Source organism: Tyto alba, unplaced genomic scaffold, assembly GCF_018691265.1.
Source record: "Tyto alba isolate M040663 unplaced genomic scaffold, T.alba_DEE_v4.0 Super-Scaffold_1000006, whole genome shotgun sequence".
Taxonomy (NCBI): Eukaryota; Metazoa; Chordata; class Aves; order Strigiformes; family Tytonidae; genus Tyto; species Tyto alba.
This window is the reverse complement of record NW_024881272.1, coordinates 3,837,642-3,858,183: the sequence shown is the minus strand read 5'-3', so window position 1 is coordinate 3,858,183 and position 20,542 is coordinate 3,837,642. Positions and strand designations below refer to the sequence as shown.

Below are 20,542 nucleotides of genomic sequence, written 5' to 3'. Positions count from 1 at the left end.
GAACCGAGGGCAGCCACTCGCACCGCCATCTCCCTCAGCCGCCGCCGCGCATGCGCAGCCGCCACCCTGAGGCCGGCAGCGGGAGGAGCGGGCGGGCCGCGGCCTGGCCGGTGCCCTCGCTTCATCCCCCCACCCCGCTCCCCAACTCCGGCCGCAGCCATGGGGGACGTGAAGAATTACTTGTACGCCTGGTGCGGGAGGAGGAGGGTCACGCCGGCCTACGAGATCCGCGCCGGCGGCGGCCGCAGCCGACAAACCTTCCTCTGCGAGGTGCGGGCCCCGCCGCCTCGCCGGCGCCCCTGAGGAGGAGGGCGGGGGGTGCCCGGGGGCGGTCCGGGCTCTGGGGGGGCTGCCCGAGGGCGGTCCGGGCTCTGGGGGGCTGCCCGAGGGCGGTCCGGGCTCTGGGGGGGCTGCTTGAGGGCGGTCCGGGCTCTGGGGGGGCTGCCCGAGGGCGGTCCGGGCTCTGGGGGGGCTGCTTGAGGGCGGTCCGGGCTCTGGGGGGGCTGCCGGGCTTTGGGCGGGAAGCGCTTGGGGAGGGCAGGTGGCGGGGGCGGGGGGGGGGGGGGGGGGGGCGCTTGGTCATTTTGCAGCCGAAGCGTCCAAGGCATCTGGTGCGCGGTGCAAAACGCGCGTCGCGGCTTTGTGAGGATAAAGCACCCTGGTGCGACGCTCTGGCGATGGGAAGGAGTTGGTTTTACACTGCGTGCATGACCCTTCTTGCTGTTAAAATTGTCGGCGAGGCTACTGCGTGTCACCTCCATGGAGAGCTTTGGTCCTCTGTTGATCTTGAATTGGGACGTATTTAAAAATTCCTGTTGGATCGGCTGCTGGTCTGTGCGCGGCTGTGATATTACTGTGGTCCTGGCTCCAGATATTGTGTATGTGCCCACAGAGAGCTTTGAATACAGGTTGGCTCTGAGGAGGAGCTGAGGCTAAATGCAAGGCCACAGGCAGGATGGGTTAGTTTGTGAGCGATGCCATAAATTTGCACTAAATACCTTGAATTTGTTGTGACAACCTTCCTCCCCCATTCACTTTCCCCACCAATAACAAAACTGAGAAGCACAGTGGTATTAAACCAATTTTAAAGGTATTATATCTGAGATTGAGCATTGCTCAGGTGATGTTGTATGGATGCTTACGTTCTGGTTTTTGTGTGTTGATGTCCCATGGACATCCATAGAAACTTAATAGGTGAAAGGATAGAGCTCACTAAAGTATTCTCTATTGCTAATTTTCAGTCTGGTACAATGGTTGTAAATCCGGTATGGTTACTGTTTGTAGATTGATAGTCTGCTGAAAGTGGAAGCTAGTTGTTTGGAACCCGTTCAGCGAAATACTGGTGGAGTGTGTTACTTGATGAGAAAAAAGGTATTGATGACTGATGCGATTCAGCAGTCTGGCGTTAGTGGTGTACAAAACTCTGGATACCTAGCTGGAATGACATATGCGAAGTCATCTTACTTTTTTTTTAACAACGACTAACTATAGTAAAAAGCTGTTCACATGGCCAGCAGAGTGAAGAGTGGAAATCAGAAATGCATAAGTGGTCTACCTAAGTGAAGCTGAAATGAAATGGAGTTGCTGATGGTAAGTGTAAAAGAAGGACAGTAACTGTCTAAGATGAGAGGCAGCGTTGCAGAAGAGCAGGTGTAAAATATCTGGTTAGTCTGAATTTTGAATAAACTTCCTGTGAAAAAGTTTTGCAGCAGCCAGTTCAGGTAAGCTGGCAGGATGCTGCTCTAAAGCTTGGCTCGAAGTTTATGAAATACATTCAGTCTCGTTAGCTGTAATAACGTGGAGCTACGGTAGAGGACACACAAGCTCACTCCTATCCTTCTTGTCTGAGGGTTCGGTGTTAAGGCTGAGGAACAGTGAGCCTGGGCAGAGTTTGCTGCTGTGTGTTGGCACTATCCCTTCCTATGCCAACTCATTTTCTTCAACAAGGTTTTAGGAAACACTTCTGCTCTCTGAGGATGGATTGTGGGTGTTTTCTTTAATACATCTAAAGTATACATTCAGACTTTACAGAAATATTTCTAGATATGTATAATGTTCATGTAACAACACTTAGTAATAATATTTCTCCTGCACTTATTAGCAACTGTAGTGTGGTGTTTAAGCATTACTGGTTTTCAAGACGCTTTCACTTGTACGTGCCTCAGATCTGTATTTTTATTTGAAGGTTCGAGTGGAAGGCTTTAACTACATTGGCATGGGCAATTCCACCAACAAGAAAGATGCGCAGAGCAATGCTGCTCGAGACTTTATCAATTACTTGATTCGGGTGAATGAAATGAAGAGAGATGAAATTCCTGCTTTTGGAGTAAGCTACTCTTTCTCCTTAACAAAGGCTAATCTTTGATTGCAGTGCTGTGCACCTGGTTGCATTTCATCCCTGCAGTTTAGTCTGGCACCCGTGTGTGGTGAAGGAGAGTGAACGTGCAGGACTTCTGCTTGCAGTGCTGGAAAGCTGGAATACATAAAATGGATGTTGTAGGGTGATCTCTTAAAAACAGCAGCATGTTTGTCTGCAGAACTGTTGATAAGAATTCAGAGTTCCTGTAAGGTGCAGCCTGACTTTAAACGTGCCAAGTATTCACACCTGACAGTGGGAATTGTTTTAAATGTGTGTTATGGTATATAATAATGTGTCCTTTAAAAAAATAAAATAAAAAAATAGACATCTCAAACTAGTCATTGAAAATTTGGCATTTAATAACTGTAAAGGTTTTCTGCTATAGCTCCTCATGTGTGTTGCAGGATCACTGCTTTTATGGATCCTGTTTTATGAACCATGCAAGTATCAGCAATGACTATCACATAAAACTGAGGAGGAGGGTAACTATCTTTACAGCAGTTTTAGAGAACAGTAAATAAAGCATGAAGCTACATATTACACTGTTGGGAGGAAAGAGTCATCTTCTAGTGCCTCATTAAAGGCATAAGGTGCATAGTTTGATCAGTGGAAGGAGTGTCCCTGCGTCATTAGCCAAGGTGAAGCCCTACGGTAACAGAATGCATACTGTTTCTGATGTAGCAGTTAGTTTCATGGCATTGTGTTGTGCTGCATGGCTGGGTTCTAAATAGGGATAGCATGTTCTGTGTCTTTAATAAAGCAGGGGATGGTGTGATCAGTTAGCTAAACATACACATCTCAAAATGGGAAGCATTCAAATTGTAATGATTAACCATAATTTTGTCCTTTCCTAAATATATTAATGTTTTCTTACTGCCTTTTTTTTTCCTACATTCATAAAGTATATTTGAGTTCCCTTGGATATACAATAGGGACCAGCATCTGTTATTTTTCCCTGGGTTCTCAAACAGTTGATATTAATTGCTGAACTTCAGTAAGTCAGGGCTACTTGTTGGTTGCAAATCCTTTTATAGAACATGCACAGAAAGCCAAATATTCAGAAATAGTACTTTTTTTCAGTTTTTAAAAGGGTGTTACTGTTGGGGTTTACTACTGGGGGTAACTATTGCATAACTGATGCATGATCTCTTTAAACTGCCTGAACAGTTTCCTAGCTGAAGAGTAGAAAGACTTACTCTGTATGAATGGACTGATATTTCCCTTCATTCTCTCTCCTAGCCAGCAGCTGGTGATACCCCTGATGCACGTGAAGCAGCTAGAGAGGTTACTGGTTCCAGTTCTACTTTGGGTGGACCCCTTCCTCCACATTTGATTATAGAGTCTGAAATAGGTGAGTCTGTGAAAACTGTCATTTACCTGTATGTGGATGTAACATATGCATGTAGATTGGAGTGTGGCTTTTTTTCTTTCAAATAGCATAATTATACAGACAGAAGGCAGAACTTGCAGTGTTGAGGAAGAGGTCTGAATGACTGCATGAGATCTGAGGGACTGGTCGTGTCCTGTCAAGGTTGCCAGACAATACCGTCTCCATTGCTAAGAACATGTTTGGGGAGAATTATTTTATTGTGTTTTTTTTTTGTTGTTTTTGTTTTGTTTTTCCAGGTGCAGCACCTGGAAACTGTGGCAGTTGTGGAGTTCAGTGGGATCGGGGTGCAAGTTTGAAAGATTATTATTCAAAGAAGGAGGATCAAGAAGTGCAGGAAGTAAGTCATATTATGGAATTCTCCTTTAGTTCTAAAACAGGTATCTTTCACTCCCTTTAGTTTGTTATTAACACTTATAATCAAGCTTACGGTTTTCATTTGGTATTTTGCTGTTGGTTGTAATTTAAGCTGCAGATTTATTTGCTGACTTTCAACAAAGGTAATTTGTTTAAGCTAAGAACAATATAAATCACTCTGGAAATTGTGAATATCCAATTGTTTGTATAGATGTGAAAATAAGGAAATACCGAAGACTTTTTAGCATTTTCTGTAATGTCTTAATTATTTTATAGCGTCTAGACAAGTTATTTTAAAGATTTGTTTTAAGAATGTGTATAGCTGAAATCTAGTTAGAGACCGGTAAATGATACTTTTTTTTGAATATTAGACTGCAGAGTCAGAAGTGGATTTAAATGCTAATCTTCATGGGAATTGGACCTTGGAAAATGCCAAGGCACGTCTGAACCAGTTTTTCCAAAAGGAGAAGATTCAGGAAGAATATAAATACACGGAAATGGGGCCTGATCACAACAGGTTTGGTAGTTTTAGTCACTTTCTGTATATGAAGGGTTAGAAATATTTTCGGTGACAGTGGCTAATGACACTTATTTCCAGTGCTCCTTAGTGCCATTTGAGAAAGCAGTGTTCTTTACCAGGAACAACATCCCTAAATCTTGAAACGGGGGTGATGAGCCTCGGTGCCAAGATCTGAGTGTCTCTGAAGAAATTTCTGTCTAACTTTTTTTCATGGATGTGCAGTTTTTAAAACTATTGCTGCACGCTAGCTCACTGTTGAGGTGTCAGTTTGAATGGAAAGAGTGCTCAATTGCTGGCAGTAATTGTTTGTAGTACTGTAGTTGCCTTTGCACATTTTGAATAGATCTTAAATATGTTTACATCTGCTCATGTAGAAATGTGCTTTAAGGACATTTTATTTATATTTTTATTACAATTAGCATTTTTTGGCAGCAGAATCTTTTACTGGAAAAATTAGTTTGGCAGAATCTCCCTGAAGGAGTTTTAAGGGTCTTAAATTTCAGTTGAAACCAGCTGGGTATTACTCTTTTTTGACTTTCTGCCCGTTCCATCAGAAAATTCACATGTGCTTCTCCCAGATGAAAATAACACATAACAGATTGTGCATAAAGAATTGATGAGTTTGATTTTTTTACTCTTGTTTTGAATAGTCTTTATAAATCATCAAAACTTTAGGACGTTGTATTATTTGTTGTGAAATACAATTATTTTTTGTGGTCAGAAACAATGGCATGCTGCTGCTGCTGGATTCTTGTTGGGTTGGACGTTGGGGGTTTTTTGCATTATATAAATTTGTATTCTATGAGAATTTGGTAGTTTTGTTTTTTTTTTTTTTTTAAGATAGACAAGTGAATTTTCTTATTACAGTCTTTCATGAGAGTCTCACTTGCAGAACTTCTGGTATTCTTTTGTTTTTAAGTCTTGCAAGCATTTAGAACATCTAAAATATGTGCATTGGTGTCAGAAAGTTCTAAATTCTCATTTAAAACCTGTCTTCAAGTCACTCATCTCCATTTATGTTTTCAGGCAAGGACATTTCTTTCCCTTAAATGACTAACATAAAAAAATCAGTTTGTACAGTACTAGGAATTTTAAATAATGTAAAAATGTTGCTGACATAGTTCTTGAGCACTTCTTTTATTCTGTAACTTGCACATTATTTGTGCTGATCGTTTTGTTATGCCTTCTGCAGGTAAAAGCATTAAACCCGGTGTATTTAAATGCATATAGCCTTGAGCAGAATGAAATGGCCGTAGATGACAGTATGTTTCTCAGCCCATTTATTGTGCTTCGGGAGAGCATTTCAGAGTTTCCCATTTACTACATCCAGGAAAGCTTGTGTGAATTGCCCTGGATGGAATGGCAGAAGGGGGGGAACTAAGAGTCTGCTGCAAATGACTGGATAGGCGTGAAACAATCCTGATGTGTTCTAGCAGTCATTGAGAGTGGGCAAACTGTTAGATTTAATCCTTTTGGTATGTATAACAGGAGAGGAATAATTTCAGATGCTTTTGGAGTTTTGAGGACAGTAATATAGTTTGTTGTTTGAATGTTTATTTATTTATTTATTTTAAGAAATACCAGTTGCCATGTATCTTACCAATCCGATACTTTCTTTCTAAAGTAATGATGTTTATACCAGAAGTAACAGTCTTGCTCTCAGAGGCTTTTAAAGACAAAATGTATTTTTGTTGTCGGTTAATCATAGTCACATGGTATAAGAACCTGGTAATAGCTGGAAAATTTGAATTCAGAAGCTTTGCTTTAATTACAAGAGGAGGGTCTAAATTGTAAATATAAACATGGCTCTCCTCATACACGAAGTATGAACTAAATATTAAGGGATGGGATGTGGCTTTTCTCTTCTGGGATTCTATCGGGAGCGTGGGATGCCTTTGCCTCCTTGTGTTCCCGCTGAAGATGGTAGCAGCGAGCGACACCAAAGATCTGAGCGTGTTCACACATGGGCTGCTGAGGCTGTGCTAAACCATCACGTGGGATTCTGCTGCGAACTGATTTCTGGTGTTGCTGTTCTCCCCTTAGGTGGAGGAGAATGAGACTGAATGCTGACTGTAGGCCTGGCTGAGAAACATACTGTCATCGGTGCCTTAGTTGGCTGTTGTGTCCCTGAAAGCCAGTGGCCTTCCATCCATGAAGCCACTGTGCCTGAAGGTCAGTTCACTAGTAGTACAGGAAGGAGTTCTAATTTGAAATTTAAATCCCTCACTTAACCTTTGTTTGTTGTTTTGTTTACAGCAAGAAATGAAGGACACAGATGCAAGGCTCTGCCTGCAGCTGTGGAAGTGCCAAGGCATAGTTTTCAAAGAGGAGCTCAGTCTGATAAATCCCAGTATTACATCCTGAATCACATTTTCCAGTTTAAACCCTGTCTTATAAGAATTTGGCTTTAATTTTTAATCCGTGCAAATAGAGGCTTAGGTTTGTGATCCTTAAAAACATGGATCTTGGTTTCCATCATCCTCTGTTGACAAAAGGCTTTCTCATTTTTTTTAAGCCTAAATTAATATACCAGTTGACCTTTAAATGAATTGGTTAGATGCTTATTAGGCAAACTATTACATATGCTGTGCAGAGTTACTTTTGACAGTATGCTGTTCCGAGAGTTATGGCAGTAAGGGCTTCATGAAAATTCAGGTATTCGGTCTCCTTCTGTGCAGATATATTTAATGACCTTTGACAAAATGACCTGGTTTAGTTTTGTCTGTGCTCTGAGCTGGCCAAATGTGTGACAAAACCCAGGTTAGCTGTATTAAGTGTTGCATCTGAGTTAATAAACCCAGTCTACTGGTGGGTTATGTTAGTATACTGTGGGATACAGTTAATGGTACAGCGGGATGCACGATAATGTTACATTAACGTGCTGTCTACTTTATAATTGTTGCCTTCAACTTAGCACAGAGCATGGTTCCTAATAAAGTGGCTTGAGATTTCAGTGCTGCATGGTGGCATTTGCAGGACTCTTCTTAACAGATCTACTGGTTCTATTGATGGCAAATCTGTTACCTACTAACTTGGGGTTAAAGGGACTAAAAGCAGTAATATTTTGCCTTGGCCGTTGATGAGTTGAGGGTCCCTGACTGAGGGGACAGATCTTTGTGTAGAAAAATTGGTAAGCGTGGCTGTTTTTGCAGTGTCAGTGCCAGCTATTGGTAATTGTACCTTTGTGTTCTCTCTTTCTTTTACAGGAGCTTTATTGCAGAAATGAACATTTATGTGAAGCAGCTTGGCAGAAGTAAGTGTTCCTATTTATTTTTTTATCTTAGCAAGAGATGGGTGTTGGTACAGAGGAACAGGTCATACTTGTGGGTGCAGACTTCCATAGTCACGTGTTGGAGCCACTTCTAGAGGTGAAGGTTCATGTTTGTTTCCTGACATTAAATATTTTTTCTGCATGCTGTACTTGTTGTGTTCTAGTGCTTGTCTGTTACATGCATCCACTAGTCTTTTTTCTCAGCATGAAGAAATTCTTGTGATGTAGAATAGGTTTTGTTTGTCTTAATTACTTGTTCCTCACATATCTGAGAAATACAGGTGGTTAGTATGTTCCCAGGCAATGAGCGTGCTGTCCATACCATACCCATTTATGTAGAGTTTGCTGTGAAATTTGTATGCTGTGGCTGGGTGGTGTAGGATAATCATACTTCCTTGGGCACTAAATGCAGAAAAAACTTCACAGGAGTTTCCCAGAAAATTGCTAAGTAATGTTACACAGCTGCTGTGAGTCGGCTGAGGCAGGGGCCTGGCTGGGCTTTATGTTAGAACTCTGGATTTATCATGATTTGAGACTCTTTCCATGAAACCTGTCCTGTGTGAGCAGTCAGCCCACTTCAGAGTAGTATCTTCTGTGGAAGCTGTTTGACTCATTAGCTACTACAGCTCTGAACTTTGTGTGCTGCAGGGATTTTCAGTCGTGAGCATGGATCAAACAAAAAGCTGGCAGCACAGTCCTGTGCCCTTTCCTTGGTTAGACAGCTCTACCATCTTGGTGTCATAGAGCCTTATTCTGGACAGACAAAGAAAAAAGAAGGAGAATCGGTGAGTTTGGTAGAAGGGTCAGAAGTTGTTGCTTTCACTATAATAACACACAAGCACTCGCTTATAAAGATGGGTGAGTTAGAGTTTGCTTTCAATATTCAACAGATTATGACTTAATAACAATTTTGACTCTTTAGATCTGCAACTGTTTGTGTTCTGGCCAGTGATTTGGATCAGAAATATAGCTGTGTGTATGTGAATGGAGCAGTAAACTAGTTTTACAGTCTATTAAATGAGATAAGATTTGTAACAAATGCTTTTTTCAGTATAAATTTTTTGCAAACTTAAACATATCTGTTTATGCTATGTGCAATTCTTGACTGCTTGGTTTCATTCTCTGGCACATGAGTATTATTTTTGGTATTTGGTTAGAAGTTTGGGAATGTTTTCCTCTGAAATTAAATTCAGATATTTAAAAATATTCTACAGGAATTTCATTCTTGTTGGATGAAAAGTCAGCAAAATGTTTCAAGAATGTGAACTTTCTCTTTGGCCTTGTTTCATGTTTGATGGTTGAGCGTACTCTCTAGGTAGCCTTGCAGTTCTGGCTTCCATTGCCCATCTTTTTGCGTATATCAATGTGTAGTTTTTAAACATTTAATAGGTGGAACCCTATGAGGTGGTGCTGTCTCCTGACTTAGAGAATCAACTACAAAAGACTGTACGGGAACTGTCTCTGGAGATTGTGCCTTTGGTGAGTGTGTGGTTCATATACTCCAGTATTTATCATCAGGCCTCCTCATTTAATACATCTATCTCCCTTTGCCCACTTTGCCTTTGTATTTATAGCCTGAAGATCCCACTAATCCAGTTCAGATTAATGTTGGAAAGTTGGCCCATTTTGAACCATCGCAGAGGGAAAGTCATATGGGAGTTGTTCCATGGTCACCACCTCATTCCAACTGGAACCCCTGGACCGGCTGCAATATTGATGAAGGTCCTCTGGCAAATGTAAGATAGCTTAAAAAATGGATTTGTTGTTTTTTTTCCCTATGCTTCCAGAACTTTTAAATGCTTTTTTTACCCCAGGATTTAAAGTGTGAGCTATTCCAAAGGAGAAAACAGTCCACTGATAAAATTTCTTCCCTTCTTGACCTGGAGGAAGGGAGTCTTTTCATTGGTAGGAGATTCTTTGTATTTACTTCATATTTTATTAGGTTCTTGAGCAGCAGTGTCTTGGGGGTCCCAATTCTTTGCTTTGTTCTACTTTTTGTCTGCTATTGTGCAGCCCATACAAAGTTCTAATTGAAATTACAAGGTAAGCATATGGGCATGCCATTTAATTCGCTAGCCTCTTTCCCATATTTCCATGCTAGGACTTCCTTTTCTGGGAGGAGGAACTGCTCCAAGCCCGTGTCACTGCACAATCAGCCTGCTTGGGTTTTTTGTCATTTATAGTCCCATGCACCACAGAACAAATGAAAAGCAGCAATCTGGCATGATTAAATGAGGAGAAAGGGAAAAAGATTGCCAAGTCCAGAGGCATAATTTGGCCACTGGTATAACCTGGTTGGAAAAGATCTCGGGCCAGGAACTTCAGTTTCCTACAACAGGGAACCAGAATACTTATGACCAAAATAATAATTTAATACTAATTTTGACTACAGTTTTATCCATAAATTACATTAATTTAGCATTGATTGTTATATATTGATTTAAAAAATAAGGGAACTGATGTAAATTTGAATGTTGCTGCTTAAAACACATATCAGTATATTTATGGACATTGCAAATCGAGCTGGCTTCAAATCTCAGTAGGACTTCTGTGTGCCAGCTGTGGTGCAGCTAACTTCTTTTCAGTAAAACCAATTAGCCCTTTGGTAACAAAGTTGAATTTTTTTAGAATTATTTCTTAGTTAAAATACAAGAGTTGCCTGATATATTTCCCTCTCTGTCCATTTTTCCCTTTTCAGCTACCGTTCTGTGAGTGGTTACGTGCTTATGTTATTTCATTCCTTACGTTTAAAACTTCTGTCTGACTGATCATCTAAGTATCTCATTGGCTTACTGCTGAATAGAGTACATTTCTCAAGCAGTTGAAGTATTTTAACAGTCAGTCTGTTTGGGTATTTTGGATCTTTCTGAGAAACTTCTTTGCAGGATGGCCATTTAATTTTAACACACTGGAAAGAATGAAATAAATTAGCTTACAGGCATAACTGATTTCAGGGAGTTATGTAGGAAATGATCCTTTACTGGTATTTGGAATCATGTTGGTGTGACTGATTTTTTCATTTAAGTTATGCTATAGATAATCAGAGGGGCCAAAAAGCCTCCAAACAATGTCTTGCATTTACAGCTCACTCCAGAGCAAATAAGCGTGGATTTAAAAAGTGATTTCATGTACCGTTTGGAGCAGGATCAAGAACTACAAAGGGTAAGTGTGCTTCCTGTGACATGGTGTGCTTGTGCTAGTCTTTTTCCAGAAGAGGTTGAATATACTGTATACAAAGTGTGTAAGACTGGATTTCGGTAGTAACACACACCAAGTTTTCAGAAGTGCTGGGTGTTACACTGGGATGGACGTGGGGACGTGTTGCACTGTGTAAGGAAAAAATTCAAGCTGTGGTTTGTTCTTACACTGTTTTTCCTTTGCGTAAGCAAAACCTGTATAGAAGACTGAGACAAAGTATGGATGTGGAGCAGAATAGGTTGGTTTTTGGAAACATGCTGGATTTTTTTTCCAGATCCAGCGAGAGAGAGAGGCCTTACCTGTGAAGAATTTTGAAAATGAGATTCTGGATGCAATCCATCACAATTCTGTTGTTGTCATTCGTGGTGCCACTGGTTGTGGCAAAACCACGCAGGTACCACAGTACATCCTGGATGAATACATCAAAACCAACAGAGCTGCAGAGTGCAACATAGTAGTGACACAGGTGAGGAATACGTTACAAATGCAACCACTTATGTTTTGTGATCAGATGCTAGATATCACCTATTAGGATATGTTGAGAAATCTGATTATCCTTAGAGGACATTGTTCATAAAAGTATCTCCTTGGTACTACATGTAGGAGAAACCTCAGCATCATGTATATTTTTGAGTGTTATTCTTTCATGTGTCTACAGTTGGGATAATCTGGCTTGTACCTTGCCCAGGTGAAAACTTTTTGTCAGACCAAGGGGAAACAATTTGGCAAATGCCAGCTGGTAGTTCCCGTATCTCCTTATATCCCTCCTTGGTAATTTTCTGTGTAGAATTAACCATTTCAAAAGAAAAAAGCCTGCTGTTACAGATATCACTGTTTAATGACTACTCTGTAAAGAAATCTTAGGATGGGACACCTATAGCATTTACAATTTACTTTCTTGTTTTCAGTGGTGTTCTGATAAACTTATAAAACCTTATCATTAAGTCAGGGAAAACTTTTTCACTCCTCAGCCTCGGAGGATTAGTGCGGTTTCTGTAGCAGAGCGTGTGTCATACGAGAGAGGAGAACAACCTGGGCAAAGCTGCGGATACAGCGTGCGATTTGAGTCTGTGCTCCCTCGGCCCCATGCCAGTATGATGTTCTGCACTGTAGGTCTGTATTGTTTTGTCAATGTTTGGAGCTTATTACTTATGGGTCTGAATTTTTTGAATTAGCAGCAAAAGCAGAAATACGGTTAGATTAAAATGTTTAGAAAGTCTGTTTAAAAAGATTCAAAAGGTGGGGTTTGGTAGAAGTTTGCTGACATGCTGTTGTGCAAAGAAAGATTAAGATTGTTGTTCAGAAGTATGATAACACAGGTCTGATACCACACAGAAGTAATAGCTTGAAGAGGTAAAATTGCTATATATTGATTGACCTTAAAAGACAGAAGGGGAAGCAGTACTGGATGGGAAACAAGGAGTCTCTAGTAGTAATACTTCATACTCTTGCCATCACGTGTACAAATAAAAGCATGGCAAATGAAGATGGGTTTGTAAAAGGTGCTGAGCAGCCTGCACACCTGATTTTTTTTTTTTTTTTTTTTTTTTTAAACCAGTGCAACTTGTTGCTGAAATGGCAGGGGCTGGGGGGAAAAACTGAGCTGTTACTTACATGAACGTTTAACTATTTTGTCTGTTTAAGGTGTTCTTCTGAGAAAGGTGGAGGCTGGGATCCGTGGCATTAGTCATGTTATCGTTGATGAGATCCATGAGAGAGACATTAACGTGAGTTAGCTGGTGATTACAATCCTGTTTCTCTCTATGCTTCTGTTCTGTTTAACTTCTCTGTGTGTTCTTGTGTAATAGCTAACACGTGAAAGGAAACTCTGTATCTTACTAAATGCCATATATGTCAGTTTTCCGTCTTTGATAAGGTTTTTAGAAACTCTTCTCTTGATTACTTCTGACCTGGTTAGAAAAGCAAGGACCTGTGCTTCCTTGCTGCCCTATGTCTTTTTTCTGGTTAAGATCTCTTTCTATGTCCCAGGTCCTCTCTGGAAAATAGAACACCACAGTACAAGCACTTCTTGTCCAAATGTGAGAGTATGCTGAACGTCACTTTTACTTTGGAGTAATTTTTCAACTGACAATGTTGTATTACTGTAACAGAACAGCAGTGGTATTTACAGAAGTTGTGATCTTGATAGTGATATATTTAAATTTGGTTTTGACAGGAGGAAGAATACAACAAGTTGATAATAGCATTAGGGGAGGGATTGTATGTAATTTAAGAAATGAGAAACATTTTCTGTCCCTTTGATTCTTCCATATGGTTTTCAGCTTTGCCACACGAAGAATGAGAGAAACCACTATTTTTTGACATGATGTTTAAGCTTGTTTTGTCAGAATCTTGGGACTCATTTGGATGGAATTGCAATGCAGACTTTTCTGAAGCATCTCTTCGTCTATTAAGTTTATATTAATGATGTAAAATACAAGTTTGGAAGTATTAAATGAGATTGGAATTCTGTCTGTTGAACTAGGGACCTGCTGAACTGCATGGCAAAACTAAATAATTGTCATGTTTAAACAGAACTGTAAAACTTCGCATAGAACTCCACTGAGTCACTCCTATTTATTTAATTGAACTATGGCTACTTTATAGTTAAACCAAATTTAAAAAGACTTTAGGTCCTAATGTATTGTTAGGAAGGAAAGAAATGGTTTTTGAATGATTTTCTTTTGTTTGTTTCATTCTGATAAAAGAACAAACCTTCTTTACACTGGACATCCTAAAATTCACTTATCCCAGGAATTGCAGTATTTTCAGAATTAAACACTAACAGCTGTTGCTGGTTATAGAACATTTTTGTGATACTTGTTACTTCTCTTGTCCAGCAAAGCTCCTGCTCAGTAAATGTGCATGTCTGTGTAATTTCTTCTAGTCTCTTGGGAAGATGCTGCTTTTTATGGGTAGGAAATTAATAATGCTCTTATTCTCTTTATATGCAGACTGACTTTCTTTTGGTGGTGCTGAGAGATGTAGTCCAGGCATATCCTGAAATCAGGGTTATCCTCATGTCTGCCACCATCGATACTAGTATGTTTTGTGAATACTTCCTCAACTGTCCTATCGTTGAGGTCTTTGGTAGGACCTACCCTGTCCAAGGTAAATCATTGGTTACACTTTCAGGAACTGCTTTAGGTTTTTATCAGCCATATGCTTCAGGATTATGGGGACAGCAAGATACACATTTCTTTTGCATTGTTAAATTTTACAGATGTGGTTTACCCTGGGTAAATAAGTCCATAACAGTGAACCATTTCATAGCACCATTTGATTTAAAAACACAAACAAGCAAATAATACGACAACCACCACACTGCCCACCCCCCAACACCCCTCCCCAATTAAAAAAATCACAAACCCCTTCACCCCCCCACAGTAAAGTACCACCACTTGGGGATATTTTCCATTGCAGAATGAGATAGTAATCATCAAGCTGTGGTGTTTCAGATCAGTTGTCTGTGATATTAGGAATAATGGAAATAGCTTTAAATCAGCCAGTATTAAAACAAAACAAACCAGTAAAAAATTATGTGGAAGTATACCGAATAGAGGAATAGTCATTGGAATAGTGTGGGAATAATCCTCATATCCTAGCTGACAGCCAAGGAGTTTTCTCCAGTCTTGGCTTCATAGTCTGAAACATCACGATTCTATCAGGAGACTCTTGAGAGATGATAAAGAATTGTGTTCCCTTACGCAGACTTCTAGTGGTCCGTCCTGATAACCAATGCTTGTCTGTCCTTGCAGACTATTTTCTGGAAGATTGCATTCAAATGACTCAGTTCATTCCTCCACCAAAGGAAAAGAAGAAAAAAGAGAAGGATGAAGAAAGTGGTGAAGATGATGAGGTATGTTTGACTTTTTTAATATGAGAGATTAAACAAGTGCCACTTAGGACTCTAGCGCAAGTGTAATTCGTTTGGCATCATTGAACTTAAACATTTTTTTAGCAGTGTATGTATTTTTAATATCTGAGATTGCTGTTAACTTCAGATATAGAATTGAATTTTCTCACTGCCCTTGTAAACTGAAGAATTTATTTTTTTGTTGGAGCTAAAATTCTCATGTTTTATCAGGCTACTTCTTTTTAAAGATAGAACTGAAATTCTTTCAAAAGTGAAAAGATTGGTGACCTTTGAAGAAGAAATAGGTACAGAAATACGGGCTTGGTGATACCTTTTTCAGGGTGGAAATTTAGATTCCCTCCCTCCTTTTCTTGCAGTTGATATTGTTAGTGCTTACATACATTGTCAAGAAACTATCACTTTCATGATACAGCTTTTAATTTGTAGGTCTGAAAATACTGTTTAGGTCAGTTATTTGAAATTTAAAAAAAAGACCAGTTTTTCTTGGGAGAAGTGTTTTCTTCCCCTTATGACATTATCCTCATTCATTTAAATGGAAATTAGATTAGTTTGATAGCTTCCTATTGCAAATTTGTATTGAGTGATAGCTCAGTGCAATGGAATTATAATTAAATTCTTACATTAAAAAGCTGGGGAAGCAGGACTTGAACTGCTTATTGTGAGTTGTTCTGTGAGCTGTGCCTGAGATGGTCTTTGCTGTCAACCACCCACGTTTCTCATTTTCCTATTTGGCCAGCCAGTCTCCACAGTTTGAGTAAATTAATTTATATGATCTCTTCTGTATGTGTGTGGTTTTTTTTTGTAGGCCAATTGCAACCTTATTTGCAGTGATGAATATGGCCCAGAAACAAAGCACTCCATGGCTCAGCTGAATGAGAAAGAAACTTCTTTTGAACTCATTGAGGCCTTGCTGATTTATATCAAGACTCTGAATGTCCCGGGAGCTGTACTTGTTTTCTTGCCTGGCTGGAACTTGATATATACAATGCAGAAGCATCTAGAAATGAATCCACGCTTTGGTACAAGCAACTGTGTTCTATTATATTTCACCTTTTCCAAAGGAAACTATTGACTCTGTAAAGATGCGAGTTGGATGCGTGGCTTAGAGAGCTGGATTCAATTGTCATGAGAATGAATGGGTAGAAATTACTATGTTGTGCAAAGAAGAAACGAGATTCACGTAGTAGTAGTTACCGACCTTCTTGTATTCATGTTGTAGGAGGCTGCCAGTATAGGATTTTACCTCTGCATTCGCAAATTCCTCTGGAGGAGCAACGTCGCGTGTTTGATCCCGTGCCTCCTGGAGTAACGAAAGTATGAGAGCCTCCTCTGTGTGGAGTGTAACATGCTTTATTCTGCTGTGCTTTTGTGGAATGTATTGATGACTTTTTTTAATAAGTTATGTGGTTTATCTTGTGGTCATTTTCAGACCAAATATATTTCAATATGCATTTCCTGTTTTTTATAGGTTATTTTATCTACCAGCATTGCTGAGACTAGCATTACCATCAATGATGTGGTCTATGTTATAGACTCCTGCAAGTGAGTTCATGAAGTAGCTTTTTGTTTTGTAAATCCTGTTCTTTGGAATGCAGAAAAGGTTTTCTGAACACACAGAACTGCCTTGTGTTCCTGTAGTCACAGAACTGAGTTTGAGGACTCTAACTCACTCAAGACAAATTTGCATTGTCTTTAGCCATTCAAGACAGTTACAAACCGCACTGGCATTTCAGTGGGCTGGTTTTGGTCAGCTGCATTCACGCTGGCGCTATTCATCTGAGGTGTCACCAGGTCTCCATGCGTGTTTGAAGCATGTCGTCTGCCAAATGAGTATTACAAACGCTCAGTGTATAGCTGATGGAAAAGAGGAAGATTTTTGTTGTCTGTTACAGATTCTGTCTTGCTGTGCATGTTCTCTGAGCGAATTACACCTAGGGATCTCATTAGTTGCATGAGAATTTTAAGATTTTGAGACAGTTGTGAAGACTTCATTCTGTCTCTAGCTTGGGGCTCTGCTTTATAAAAAGTATCATACTTTAGCTTCCAGATAGATGCCTAAGCTTAGCTAGTCAAACAGGGGTAGTTTGCTTCTTGAAAACGGTGTGGCTACAAGGAATAAAACAAGAACTAATTTGGCACGACTTAAGATGGAGAACATCTGATCTTAAGTATTTTTTTTTTTTCTGTAACAGACAAAAAGTGAAGCTGTTCACTGCTCATAACAACATGACAAACTATGCCACAGTTTGGGCATCAAAAACTAATTTGGAGCAGCGGAAAGGAAGAGCTGGACGAGTGCGTGCTGGATTTTGTTTCCATTTGTGCAGCAGAGCTCGCTTTGAAAGGTGAGGCTGTGTTCCTTAGAAGCAAAACAACCTCAGAGGCTTCTTCCAGAACTGTTGTATGCAACTTCTGATCAGACCAGGGAAATGATTTCAGAAAGCACAGAGAGGAGATACATGAGCTCAGCTCACCCTGGAGTATCTCAGCAATTTTGCTTAAAAAAAGAATTTACGTATATTTATTTGCTTTTACACATAGCATGAGGTGGATAAATAGTTAATGATTTTATTATTAAGAACTTCACTGCAACCTACCGAACCTATCAGGAGAAAAATAATACTGCTTGGGAATTGAGGCAAGGAAGAAAAGAGCTTTGTAATGAGGATAAGGCTCTAAGTCTGCCTTCAAACATTGTTCATACCTGGCATCTTCACATAACAGGCAATTGTATTATGAAAGTGATAAAAAGCAGGGAAGACACATGCTACTTTTCCCTCCACCCCCCAAACTGAAAGTGTCTACCAAACTGTTTCTCACTTACTAGAGCCATGGAAATCTTTCTGCTGGTTGCAGAAGTCTACGCAGCTGTTCCATGAGAGAGATCAAACACCAAGTGTAAGTTTCAGTGCCCCTTTCTCAGGTAGCCGTTAGAGCACAGCTGTGTTTGAAAGCATCAGCTGATCAAAATCTTTCCTTAGGTTGCTCAAATTTATTTAGATCTGTCTAGTACAGTGGAGTGATTTTAATGAACAATTTTTGACAGTTGTCATGGTTTGAGTTCAGAGGGCAACTGAGCACCACACAACCGCTTACTCCCCCTTCCTCCCCACTGCTGAGAAGAAGAAAATAAGCCAGGCTTGGGATTTGATATAGGATGGGGAGGGACAAATGATCCATTATGGTCACGGGCAAAAGGCAGACTCGTTATGGGAAGAAAAAAAGAACATACATTTATTACAGACACTAACAACAACACTTAACAGAGTAGGACAGTGAGAAGCATTGCCACATCTGGAGAACACCTTCCCCCCACCCCTCCCTTCTTCCCGGGCTCAGCTCTGCTCCTGATATCTCTACCTCCTCCCCCAGCAGCGCAGGGGCAGGGAATGGGGGGGTGCAGTCAGTGCTGCTGCTTCTTCCATCTTCGGTGGGGGGAGCTTCCAGGACTTGTTCCCCCTGCTCCATCATGGTCATCCTCTCACAGGAGACAGTCCTCCACAAACTTTCTCTGATGTGAGTCCCTCCCACGGGCCGCAGCGTTCCCCACACTGCTCCGTCGTGGGTCACCAACTTCCTCCGACTGGAGTCCCTCCCACGGCTGCAGCCCTTCCCGAGCTGCTCCGGCGTGGGACTCCCCCGCATGCTGCAATCCTCCCAGCACTGAATTACAGCAGCGGGGCTGCCTTTTCCCATGAGACCCCGGCCTTCTTCGGGCACTGCACCTTGATCATCCAGGCGAAAAACACAGGCCATAAATCAGTGTCTGCTCCACCGTAGATCTTCATGGGTGGCAGGGGGGGGCAGCCCTGCTATCTCACCACGGGATACAGGGGGGTCTCTGCTCCGGCACACCTCCCCCCTCCTTTCTTCCTCCGTTCCCCCACTGACCTTGGTGTTCATGCAGCTGCAGCAACTCCTCCTCACAAGTCCCCCTGCATGTCACCACGTCCCTTCTTAAATACGTTATCGCAGAGGCGCAGCTGATGGGCTCAGCCTCGGTGCAGAGGTGGAGCTGGCTTGGAGCTGGGGGAGCTTCGAGAAGCTTCTCACAGGGGTCACTGCTGTAGTCCCCTCCCCTGCCACCAAAAAAAATCCCCACCACTCACTCAAACCCAGGACAACAGTGAACTGATTTTAGGCTACTGAAGTAATTGTGGGCTTCATGACTTTAGGGTTTCCTTCCTTCAAAGAATATTAAAATATAATAGCTTCATGGTGCTTGGGAAAGAAAGAGTGTTTGTGGACTTGTGCAGAGAATCTTTTGAGAAATACTGTCTAAATCTGGTTCCAGTTGAAGCTGAGTATCTGTTCGAGGTATTTTGAAACCTCTTCCAGCTGTCTGTCGCTCAGTGCAGTCATTCCTAGGAGTTCACATTTCAACCAGCAAGCTGAAGGATCACTAACGACATTTTGCTAAAGACCGAAGAGCTCCATCTGTTTCCATCAGGTCTTTCACCTACCAGAAAAACACCTTTGGAAAGCATCCAGCAAAAACACTTACTCTTCTTTGTGATCAAAGCAGAAGCGTGCAGGAAGAGTTGGGTGGTTTGGGGTTGATAGAAGGACAAGGGCATGTACGTAAGGCAGGCTGCAAGCAGGTTGTCTGCCTCCGGAGTGGAAGATCTTCCTCAGCAGCATAGGAGATGATTGGGAGGGGGCGAGTGTGGGGCTGGCTGCAGCCACGCTGCGAATCAGGCTTCAGCCACGCAGACGCTACGTGGTCAGCTCATGCTAGAAGCCACACCGGGTAGGGGTGATGTGAGGGCTATACTCTGTGCATTTCCATTTTAAATTTACCCCAAGGTGAGAATTGAGGAGCACAGGAGTTAAATACTGGTAGAAGAGCCTAAGTTACAGGAGCACAATGAGAGTTGGTGGGTTGGCTGGGAGGCAATATTTGCTTTGGAGGGCAGTAGTTTCTGCTGATGGAATGACCCGTGATGGTGATCAAAGCCTGCGTTCAGGGAAATGTGGGCTTTTTTGTTTTCTTCTCGTTCCAGACTTCAGACTCATATGACCCCCGAAATGTTTCGAACGCCACTTCATGAAATTGCTTTGAGCATCAAATTGCTGCGGCTGGGAGGAATTGGTCAATTTTTGGCCAAAGCAATAGAGCCACCACCTTTGGATGCAGTGATTGAAGCAGAACGCACGCTAAGAGGTATTGTTTGTCCACAAGATTGGATATTGAGGAAGCTGACTCCCAGTGATTTCCCCTTGTTTAATGATCGTTTACAAACTGCTTTAACATCTCTGCTTACATTGTTTGTGTAGTAGCACGCTGCCTGAAACAGCAAGGTGCTTCCTGGATGCATCGTGTGGGTGGCAGTGTCTTTTGCAGCTGAAGAAATACTTGAATTCCCAAGTGGAGTGTCATTCCTTTAAGAAACTTGAGCCTTCAAACTTAAGGCTTGTTTTGTTATTTTACCAGTAATTTATGCTAGCTTCCAGCTTCCTGTTTTCCAGCTGTGGCACTGCTGTGTATGACATAGTTCAGTGCCTAAGGCATTTACAGAACTACTATAAAAGTACTGAAAAAGAGGGTTTAGTAGTTTATTGTATAATTACCG

General features: G+C 41.2%; 1 protein-coding gene across 4 annotated transcripts in view; it reads left to right on the top strand.

Moving 5' to 3' along the window:
• The first annotated feature begins 66 nt into the window (after positions 1-66).
• DHX9 (DExH-box helicase 9) overlaps positions 67-20,542 on the top strand; it is a 28,610-nt gene continuing 8,134 nt past the window's right edge. For 2 of the 4 annotated variants that reach the window (XM_042808467.1, XM_042808458.1), the window contains exons 1-20: positions 67-270; positions 2,186-2,326; positions 3,599-3,710; positions 3,986-4,086; positions 4,475-4,620; positions 7,830-7,876; positions 8,543-8,679; positions 9,284-9,373; positions 9,469-9,630; positions 10,979-11,056; positions 11,367-11,558; positions 12,064-12,205; positions 12,737-12,819; positions 14,047-14,203; positions 14,851-14,951; positions 15,775-15,988; positions 16,189-16,283; positions 16,438-16,511; positions 17,162-17,314; positions 19,973-20,133. In XM_042808467.1, the coding sequence (XP_042664401.1) occupies positions 160-270; positions 2,186-2,326; positions 3,599-3,710; positions 3,986-4,086; positions 4,475-4,620; positions 7,830-7,876; positions 8,543-8,679; positions 9,284-9,373; positions 9,469-9,630; positions 10,979-11,056; positions 11,367-11,558; positions 12,064-12,205; positions 12,737-12,819; positions 14,047-14,203; positions 14,851-14,951; positions 15,775-15,988; positions 16,189-16,283; positions 16,438-16,511; positions 17,162-17,314; positions 19,973-20,133 (2,497 nt within the window). In that variant the 5' untranslated portion in view covers positions 67-159. Of the gene's footprint in view, positions 271-1,491; positions 1,591-2,185; positions 2,327-3,598; positions 3,711-3,985; positions 4,087-4,474; positions 4,621-6,681; positions 6,796-7,829; positions 7,877-8,542; positions 8,680-9,283; positions 9,374-9,468; positions 9,631-10,978; positions 11,057-11,366; positions 11,559-12,063; positions 12,206-12,736; positions 12,820-14,046; positions 14,204-14,850; positions 14,952-15,774; positions 15,989-16,188; positions 16,284-16,437; positions 16,512-17,161; positions 17,315-19,972; positions 20,134-20,542 lie in introns of those variants that run through there. The other 2 variants (XM_042808473.1, XM_042808478.1) reach the window with 2 other exon arrangements.